The following is a 10954-nucleotide window of genomic DNA, read 5'->3' on the forward strand; positions in this document are numbered from 1 at the left end:
ATGACAGCTTTCGGTATAATAATGGATACTTCTGAAAGCTATATTCACTGTTTGGAAAACCCCATTCCTAAAACTTACATTCTCCACTAAGATAGTGCAGAGAGGAGGGGCAGTGAGGGTGGAAATGGTGCTGGAATGGAGTCACAGAATCTTCGTGCTCCTGGGGACCTAACAGGGTCAGAGTCCCAAAACTGACTCATGAAGGTCCCAAAAGTTGTGTGCAATATTATATCTGTTTTTGTTTTTGTTTTTGTTTTAAGGAGAGGAGCAAAAGCATTTATTTCTATTTTTCAGTAAACTTTTTAGCTTTATCACAACATGTACATAGTTTAAAGGCCAAAATCATCCTCCAAATAGAATTATACTGGTATACGACTTAGCAACTAAACCATCACCATGAATTTGTCTGTTGACTCTTCCAGTTGTCTCAATCTCCTTTTACACATACACGGTCAAACATCAGGTATTCTACTGACTCATTTTCCTCAATACTTTTGAGTTGTAGATGTCCTGTGTTCTGGCTCCTGTGTCTTCCTCCTTCTTTGTTTAATGGGAACATAGAGAGAAATGTTTTTCACATGTGTGAAAATAGCATTTGCATGTCTGAAAATATCCTCATTTTATATAAACACTAATAGATAGTTTGCCACGGTATAGAATTTTAGACTTCAAGTGTTTTTTCTTCAGAATTTTGAAAGCACACCTCACTGACTTTTAGCTCTGAAGATTGCTTTTGGGAAATTCAAAGTCATTCAGATTTCTAATCTTTTTTTTTCTTTCTTTCTGGAAGAAACTTTACAATGATAGTACTTGATGTAGGTGTATTTTCATTCATTATGCGGGGCATTAATTGAGGCCTTTCAGTCTAGAAACTATGTCCTTTATTGTTGAGATTTTTTAGAATTATTTATTTTTTCTTGCCCATGTTTTTTTTTTTTTTTGGTTCTCTTATTCTAGAAATCTTCTTACTTCAGAGTTGAACTTCTTGAATTGTGCTGTAATTCTCCTTTTCTGTTTTCCATATTTTTCGTTTCTTTTCTAGGAGATTTCTTCATTTTTATCTTTTAGTTTCTTATTGCATTTTTATTTTTTTTAAGTACCAAGGATCTTTATTCTTAGGTCTGATATTTAATCTGTGGCTGTAGATAATATGTCACTATTTAGAGAATAAAAGGTCCCATTATCTTCATTCAAGTCTTCAGCCACAAAGTTACACCTTATTCTCATACAAGACAAGGGTTGGTAGGGGATTAAGGAGGTACACTGAGGATAAAAGCAAAAGGGAACAAACACTTTTACAAGCATATCGTCCCAGTTACCATGAAGGTTACGTTTCAGGTTAATTTACAAAAGTAGTGACAGAACCATGATTTCAGTGAAAATCAACACGTTATACCTTTTAAAAAACCAGAAATACTACGTCAGGCAAGCATGCGAAATTCAGAGTATAAAAAAACGCAAGGGCTGGCTGCCCAAACAGGTATTTCCCTCAGAAAGAGGGATTTGAAAATGCTGCACAGAACCAAAGGAATTAGAAGCTGAATTAGCACACCCATTTCCTCAGTTTATATATGAGGCAAGTGGGCAGACATTAACTGGTAAAGCTTACTCAGCCAGATTAAGAATGTATAGACATCCAATTCCTGGTGCCATCTGCAACTACATGTATCTAAAATACAAGGAGGTAAATATCCAGAACACATCAAACCCACTGATTTAAAGAAAACATTTCAAGGGAGGGGGTGAAGTTGTTATTATAGCATAGCAGCACATTACACATATTTAAGAGATTAAATGGAAAGAAATAATCTCTTAATGCTCAGTTTTGATCAATACAAGTTTCCAGCCAACTTTCTGATGTAGAGCAAAACAAGTATATTCTTCAGTTTTCTTCTACATTTTTTGGGGCCTATCTTTCAAAACTGAGCACCGGGTATTTTTAATGTAAGTAATAGGATGTTATATGTACATTCTAATCACACATTTTTAAGAATAAACAAAATGCATATTTCAGTAATTCATAGTGTATTTATAAAATGAAAAGCTCTCTATCAAAATATACTTTTCACTGGGAAAAATAAATAAAACAGACAAATGGATCTACACAAAGTAAAAATTAACTTTGGTAGACTTCACTGTGGAGGACAGTCCATAACAAGCTTATCTGCCATTACTCCCCCAGAGCCGATCATCTTCTGAGTTAAGATTTTAAAAATGTTTTAATTGAGATCATTATGTTGACATTTGTTTCTCATTCCACATCATCTTCAGCCAAGCTCTGAGCACTTACAATTCTCTGACTAATTGTTGGGAGCTTAGTCAGAAGCATCTGGAACACTGGTGGTGGAAGAGTTTGTTGCAATACTTGCAGTAACTGCTGTGGCTGTCCACACGCAGCAATCGCGTTTGTCAGATGGTCCACACCCTTCTCATATTCACCTTGAGCTAGTAATTCTTCACCAAGCTGTATTTCTTCTAGAAAGAATTTCTGAACGGCTTCAGCATATTTAAGGTCAGGTAACTTGGAAAGCCCAGCTCTCTCCTTGGCAAGCTTCTGTTTCTTTCTTCATTCTCGCAGCCTGTTCTTGAAGTTGGGGTTACTCCGTCTCTTGTGGTCGAAGTCTTATTGCATTTTTAATATTGCCTTCAAGTTTGTTAATTCCAAGAAGTTTTTCCCATGAATTAAAGAAACATGTCCTACTCTTGTCTTATGGGTACAATATCTTATCTCTCTGAGAATATTAATATAGAATTATTTAAGAATAGGGAAGTTCTGAGCTTGTGGGTGGAACATATTGATTTTGAACTTTACTTAGGGTGATCTAGCTGGGCCTTTTATTGAGGAACTCCTGATATCACATCTTTGGATCTTTCCTCTTGAGTTCGTCATGTTTTCTGTGAAACAGGTTTTCCTATTTCCTTCTTGGAGGTTATAGATCAGGCTGTCAACATTCTGGGGGTCACAACATTCAGCATGTAGGCGTTAATTTTGTTCTCCTCTGTCATTGTGTTTCTCTACCCTCAATTGTGCTGGTGTTGGTCGTTCCCAGAACCCTAGTTTCATTCTCTTCAGAGAGTAAACTTCTGTTTAACAGGCTTCTGTTCAACAATCCTTAGTTGAATACACTGTGTGTATTCTTAAAGCAGAAGTCAAACACATACCCAGGTCCACCTGAATCATGTCTTTTACTTAGGAGTGTTTCTGGAGGCTTCAGATACTTCTAGAAGTCTGAAGTTTCTCCATGCTTCCAAATGTAATTCAGAAACAGCAAGAAGATCAGCAAAAGTGTGACTAAAGTTGGAGGCAAGAGGCTAAGTTACAGGGATCAGAAAGATGCAGGTGGAATAGATGGAAACTCTGTATGACTGGAAAGAAGGCAGGATCCACTCTTTTCACCCAAGTGCTCGGGTTGAGTTCAAATAAGATGCCCATGGAAAACCAAAGTGCAAGTGTGAAACAGGCTGGTCACATTGCAGTAATATTGAAAGAAAGTGGGAAGCAGAATATTTTGAAAGATTTTGCTTCCTTCCTTGGAACATTTCTCCCTTTCTCCATAACTTAATAACAACATCTAATTCACCCCTCCTGCAAAGTTTTGCCTGCAAAAGGAAAGTCTTTTAGCTTGAAAAAGGAGGGGCAATTTTTGAAAATGGTGAATAGTGATGGAAAGCTTCTCTAAAGGTTGGTCTAGTTCAGTATCCTTACTAGAGTGAGCTTTTGAAATAGTTACAATTAGGATATCAAGAGATTGAGACAATTGGTACAAAACTGCAACGAACACATAGGCCTAAGAGGGAAATATCTTTGTTTTCTCTGCACTGTCAAGTAATGTTGAGTATGAGTCACCCCCAGGCACATGGTCTTCAATCCAGTGCTTAAATATCTCCTAAGAAAGAAATTCCACAAATTCCCACTATAACTAGCCAGTCCTCAGAATGAGCAAGTTCCCTTCTGTGTGACCTAAATCTCTATCACTGCCATTTAAACTCATTTCCTCATGTTCTGCCCTCCAGGGAGATAAAGAACACCTGTCTGCTCCTCTCGGTAATAATTCTCTGTGGCCAGTGTTTGCAAACTATCTGCCTTGGGCTAAATAATCGAGATTCCTCTCACTTTTCTTTAAAATTCTTCTATTCTTGTTTCCCCATAGGGCTTCTCTGTGTTATTCACATCTTAAAGTTTCTCCCCTAGGACCTGCCATACTAAAAACACAGGGATAAGAATCCAGTTGTAAACTGCCAAAAAGTGGCAGGAAATCAGATCTGAACAGCTCCATGTTAAACTGAAGAAAGGAAACAGGTTATCCCTTAAAATATGTTTTTTTCTGTTTCTAAGGACATCTCTGGCAATATCGAGGCTTAGCCGCAGCCTAATACATGAGCTGAGTGGGATGAATCCTTGTTGTAACACACCCTTTTCCTGAGGACAACATGTGCCAGATGTGTCTTTTCCCTACTCACTCTTCTTCCCAAGGGTCTCTTCCTCCGTGGTTTGAGATTTTAGGGGCAAAGCATGAAGACTAAACACATTTCTTCTGATGGCCAAGTTTGAAATCCATGGTCAGGGGGCCTTCCTTGAACTTGCATTCGCTAAGCGGGCCTGCTCTGCATAGCCCTGCAGTCCTCACTGCCCGTCTTCTCCAGAAGGAAGCTGGTTGTATTTGTCACCCAAGGGATATTCTGAAGAAAGTCAATGCTCCAAGACATCAGAGGTCACTGTGCTAGAGAGCAGAAAACCAAAGGACACATCTCGGAAAACCTAAGGGACTCTGTTGGCTTTTTAAGCAGAAACATCTGCACGTTAAACTTTTGTTTCTCGTGGTGAATTTTTCTGTAGTGCCACTTGCATCTGACAGTGAGAAAACTTCTCTTGATTTCTCAAAAGGTAAAAGTTTTTTAACAACTTGGTTATAATGAGAAATCTCTCATCTTACATGTGAAAATAGACCCAGGGCTAGAAGGGATAGTCTAAAGAGGATGTTTTCAACATTTCCAAGCAGATTGTCAGACAAAGATTCTCCTTGGCACACTGTTGGCTCAAAGCCAGGGGATTATTGGGTTAAGTTGACTTGTCCACCCTGGTGAAATGGATCCTGCAATCTTGAGTATAGGGGACTTCTTTGTTTTGTTTTGCTTGGGGTTTCATTTTGGACAGTGTTTTGTATCAGCAGCACAAGAGTTTCCAAAACTCTGGAAGTTGAAAGACCTTTTAATGGGTAATGATTAAAATAAACTGACATGGCAACAAATTGTATTTGGCAAATAGACATCGGAAAGCAAATATTCAGACTTCCTGGGCAGGGCGTAGTACTGGCACTTTTCCTGAATGTGACTAATCATGCACATGTTGCATGTGGGATGAGACAGACTTGTTCACTGTCAGTAGGACAAGCCAAGGCCTTCTTGCTGATTTAGCCACTATCAGGCCAAACAAACGAAGCCCAGGTGAGCCAAAGTGGGGAGGGTGGTGTGTTGACTTACCTCCTGCTTTTCTGATGTATCCTTTATTTAAATGGGGAAGAGGTATTTTTAAAATGTCCTTCACAACAGTCACATTAGTCCTGCTAATTGATAACAATGAGACTGGGTGTGGATCCACATGTGGGTTGGCAGGGGGCTGAATTTTTCAAGTTGATCACGAGTTGTTTCAGTCTCTAGAGGTTTGGGGCTTTTTTTTTTTTTTGATAGACATAAGAATTCAGAATAGCTAACAGATTTAATTTCCTTTTAGAAAGAAAGTTCCCACTCTGGGGAAAGTGGATTTCTGGCAGAAAGTCACTGTCATTGAGGCAAACGTCCCCGCCTTTAATTAAATGCACACAAGAAGGGTAGAGGGCAGCGCTGGAAAGGGTCCAAAATATAGATTGCCAAAAAAAAAGAAGAATGAAAATACAGTGTTTCTCTGCCTCTGAGAAATATTGACCCAGAATTCCCTCTCCATCCCTCCAATCCCAGAAGAATAGATAATCAGAGAAAATATAGCATGGGCCAAATATGCAACAAGCATGTGAAGACCCAGAGGTTGAAGCCTCAATGTGTGTCACTGGGTGGTTCCTAAATGGGTGACAGGGAAAGCTGTACCACACAAGCTGCTTCTCTGTTTTGTGCAACTGCTGTTTTGGCAGAGGTTTTTGAGGAGTAAAGGGCCGAGTTCCTGTGCTTGGAGGGCAGAGCCTTTGCTGGTGTGTTTTGTTTTAACGAAGAGGCCAGAGGGTTGCTTATCTCCGGCAGAGAGCTGTGTATTTCAGGCCGACAGGAAAGAGGAGGCTCACTCATAAACAGACCTGGCCCTCTGGGGCTTCCCACATTGGAGCGGGGAGACCACTGACCAGAAGTTTATGAAGTTTATGCTTTGACTTTTCAAAGAAAATGCTGTGTTTGTCATCGGAGAGCCTTGATTGCTTTTCCCTACCTAGAGCCATTTTTTTGAGGGCTGCTCTGAGGCCAGTTTTGTTGAAGAAAAGATAGCTCTAGAGCTCTTTGCTGTGCTAAATGCAAACCATGTGTGTGACCCAAGGTCTCCTCCCTCCCCACAGTCCTGTCACTTGGCGCAAGGAATGGGCTTAGCTAAAATGCAGTGGGGTGTGTGATGAAAAGTAGGGCACTTGATGTGTGAGGGGATACTCCGGCTGCAAACCTCAGGATGGAGGGGGTGTTCCTGGCAGCTGCCGTCCCTTGTGCAACAGCTAAACCCCTTCTTCAAAAGGTTTTTCGGAGCACCAGGTCTTCCCACCTCCATTTCTCAGGTGTGGGTCCTGTGCTCGTCACACAGCACTCTCTGCTACAGCTAGGGCGAAACCTCGGCATCACCACCCCTATTTTGACCAGGTGTATTCAGAAAAAGGCCTCCAGATTGCCAAGGTGATCTCATTACAGTTTAAAGGTCTCGTTCTCCAAACCCTCTGATACTTTTATGAGAGGAGATGTTCTCTGAATACAGGTGCTGGTCATTTGGATCACACAGTACAGGTGACGGTAGTTTCTTCAAAGGTTGTAGGCGCTGAAATCCTGGGCATTCATCCTCAACTATTAGGGGGTCTTTGCCCCTATTAACTGTCTGTCAATCACCTTGAAAACATTCTTTTTTCCCTGTGCAAGGGGCTTTAAAAACAAAACAAAACGGCAACAAGCAGAAACAGCATCATGATGGGAGGCCTTCTGATCTAGCTGCTCTGCCCATGGTTGAAAAGAGCCCCAGATGAAATGGTCTTTTCAGAAATGCATACATGTAACATGCGTCTATCCTTTTCTGTACTGACTGCAGGAGAGACAGCAGGAAGGCAGCAAGTGCCCACGTCCCCGCCAGCTTCAGAGAACAGCAGCGCAGCCCACAGCATTGGCAGCACGCAGAGCACACCCTGCTCCAGCAGCAGCACAGCCTAGCCTGCCCCGCCCGCCACCAGGGCAGGCCTGGGGCCACACCTGTGTCCAGATTCCAGACCCAGAAGGCTCAACTGCGGTTCCCTTGTAAAGAGAGTGAATTTCAGCGTAACCATCACCTGTCGTGTTCACCCCCACCCAGGGCTGACATACTCGGGCCCCCTGGACTTCTGTAACACACTAGATTCATGTGAGAAAGCTAAGGTGGTGGCCTTCTCCACCAGCCCCTCACAGGCTTAGGGGTTTTCAATGTGAAACACATGCCAGTTTTTAAAATGCTGCTTTGTCCAGGTAAGAACATCCATAATTTGAAGCCCTGCCTTTTACCCAGATACAAGGAGTTGGTAAAAGGAATAACCAGATAGCAGAGCCAGTGAGGAGATGTGGCCAAAGATTATTTTCTAACCGAACCAAGATGTAAAACAAAAGAAATGCTTCAGGACTTTCTAAGTGTGTTCCTCCATGTCTAATTTGCACCTTCAGGATGCACACTTCTCACCTTGCTGCCACACTTGTGGGACCGCTGTGTCAGCTTGATGGGTGCTCCCCTCGTGGACTGCATCCTGACACACATCAAGGCAACATTCCTTCTTGTGCCCTGGGCCAAAACCAGTGCTGAGTTCCTTATCAGCTTCCTCCTTCCCCCCAGGCTCACACACCAACTGCAAAAATGTCTTAATGCAAAGTTCGTATTTCTTTATAAGCATATAGAAATTGAAAATGGCCCAAATCTGGGACTGCAGATTCCTGCTCATTTATGACACTGTGCTCTACTAAATTAATGTGTAAACAGGGGCAAAATTCTCTTGTAAAGCTCAGGAGGCATTTGCACAGTGATATATACACCAGTACATGTATATTATATGTCATTTGGCACTTTGGTTCTTTCAGTTGAAGAAGAGAAAATTCATTCCCATTTGGACAGTGTCCTACACCTTCAGAGTTGTTTATTCTTAAACATTTTTGGGAGAATTAGTGTTTCCATGCAAAACATGTCAGCCTTTTGAAAAGACTCTTTTGTAAGCACCAGGCTCTTATAAGTTGCAAATGTATGGCAGATTCTTTTGGTTTTCTGTTGGTTATCTGAACAGTGTCACCAATTCTGCCAAGAAAGTGATGAGATATGGAAAAAGGCACTCATTTGGATGCTTTCGTTTTCTTGCCTTAAATATATCACCAAACTCAAAAAGAATTTGAGGTAAATTTTATTAAAATCGAGTATCAATAATATGCCACTTTGCAGCTAAAATAAGCTCAACTGATACCTCTATGTTAAAAAAAACAAACACACACACAAAAACAATGCCAGAGGAAAGCGTCCATGCCAAATCACTTACTACTGAAGATAACTTGATTGCCAGTAAGTATTATTCTTTTACCAGAATTCTCCCAAACAACTCAGAACTCTACAAATAGAACAGGCTAGATTCTATATCTAAAATACTCACAAGCAAATCTAAATGCTCTAAAAATAAGGAAGCTGTGCCTGGTTCTCTGTGAGTGGAGCCTTAAGTAGGAAATGTTGGTGTTGCCCGAGACTGGAGGGCAGTGTCTACAAGGCAAAGAGGTGCAGATTGACAGTCACTGTTGCCCCACCATAGAGTCCTGTTCCCATTGATTTGATAGTTATAAACATTCAATCAAGATGATTTTAACCAAAACAGATTGAGGGCTAAGATTTCCAGGCTATCTACATTGATAATTTTGCAGATTTCTACAAATAAAGATAGATTAGAAAAAAAAAATTTGCCTTCAGTTAACTATATTTTTAACATAAAGGTATCAGCATGGAGGACTTAGATTACGCTACCTGTGTTTGAAAATAATGCGCTTTGCCTAACCTTCAGCAGAATGTATTGTTTTAGCATATTCTATGTATAAAAAAGTTTAAAGATGTCTTCAAAGAAGACTAGAGTCTTTAAGTCACTTATAGCTATATTTTACTACAAAAATCGGTGTATAAAGATATATTTAAGTGTTTTAGATAAATTTAAGTTACTCCATATGAAATGTTTAATTTCAGTTACTGTGAATTCTTTTGATCAGTTCTTTGCTTTTTAAAAATCCCTATCCATCCTGTTAAAAAGAAAATTAACTATTAAGAGGTATTAAAAGATTCAATTCTTAGATGGACAGGGTTTAAAACCTTTTGTAATATATTCAAATGTATATTTTTGAGAGAGATGCTGCATTGCCAATGATTTTATAAATAATTTAAAATTAATTTACAAATTTATGGATGTAAGCCAAGAGATTTTAAAAGAGAAGAAGTCAACCTTTACGTGTTTGGGTCTTACTATCCAGAAGTATTATTCAGATCAAGAAATTCATGTTGATGAAACCTGATCCTGTGTTATTGGAGAGTGAATGTCATTAAGTATTTCTGAAATGTTTCTAAAAAGTGAACATTTAAAAAATACTGTGTTTTCTCCCTAGCTTCCTGTTATAGCATTTCCAATTGCTTCATACTTCACAGTTTTAATGAATACAAAGTATAAGCTCTACTTTATAACACATCCTGTAGGTTTCTTTAAAACTGTTTTTATATTCCAGTTACATTTCTCTATCTGAAAACTCTTTTGTTACTGCTGCAGGTTACACCCTTCATTCTTAGAGGCCATTTTGTTTTGTTTGTTTTATGCTAAAGCTGTTGTTGAAATGCTCTAAATTCCAAGGCAGATTGTCTGTGTAATACCCTACAGCTTTTACCATGTGGTGTGTACCAGCCAGTACTCTGTATTTGAAAAGTCGGATTCCTTCTGTCAAAGCTGTTTCTATAGCATTTTCTAAACAAAACAAAAGATCTTTTCCTTGTCTGTAATGAGATTGTAAACCCGTTTCCTGTGTGTGTTCTGTAGCGGGCGTGGTTGTGAGTGTGTGTGGGGGTGCGCACCTGCGTGCCGGTCTTTTGTACTGTAACTACCTCATGGTTTGAGTGATGGTTGTACTGCTGATTGTGTTAACAGAGCACATTTTGTTGGGTGACTCGTGCGTGTGATTTTTTCCTGTTTGTTCTAGCTGGGGGTTGTTCATGAAACCAACAGATGTTTTTCTAAAAAGGACTATTATCAGTTTCCAAATACAATACTTCTCTCTTCTGGTTTTTCCTGAATGAGCCTGATTTTGTTGCTGTTTTTCATCTATGAGGGTAAAAAGAGTACCCTGAAAATCCCTGTGGCCAGTTTGAGCACCCCTGTTGTACTCTTTTTCTCTGTTCAACGTGTCAACAATTTTGTGAACATGCTTAGATGTATAGTTTTGATAACCACAGTTTTAAATCCTTTATCTGTGCATAATAAAAAGATATATATCAATTATTAATATGTGTCTTGCTTGGTTATCATTAAATCCTCCCTTCGGGCTGATATAACCCTTGTTCATGGCCTTTCTCCTAAATTTATCATCTGCTACAACTGTGTTGGGGCTTCCCAGGTGGCTCAGTGGTAAAGAACCCACTTGCCAATGCAGGAGATGCAAGAGATGCGGGTTTGATCCCTGGATCAGGAAGATCCCCTGAAGGAAGAAATGTCTACCCACTCCAGTACTCTTGCCTGGGAAATCCCATGGACAGAAG

The 10954-nt window shown here is 40.0% G+C and overlaps 1 protein-coding gene across 4 annotated transcripts in view; it reads left to right on the forward strand.

Moving 5' to 3' along the window:
• TGFBR3 (transforming growth factor beta receptor 3) overlaps window positions 1-10701 on the forward strand; it is a 209506-nt gene extending 198805 nt beyond the window's left edge. For all 4 annotated transcript variants that reach the window (XM_061411243.1, XM_061411242.1, XM_061411241.1 and 1 more), the window contains one exon: window positions 7265-10701. In XM_061411243.1, the coding sequence (XP_061267227.1) occupies window positions 7265-7383 (119 nt within the window). In that variant the 3' untranslated portion in view covers window positions 7384-10701. The remainder of the gene's footprint in view (window positions 1-7264) is intronic.
• The last annotated feature ends 253 nt before the right edge of the window (window positions 10702-10954 follow it).

Source organism: Bos javanicus, chromosome 3 (assembly GCF_032452875.1).
Source record: "Bos javanicus breed banteng chromosome 3, ARS-OSU_banteng_1.0, whole genome shotgun sequence".
In the NCBI taxonomy this organism is placed as follows: domain Eukaryota; kingdom Metazoa; phylum Chordata; class Mammalia; order Artiodactyla; family Bovidae; genus Bos; species Bos javanicus.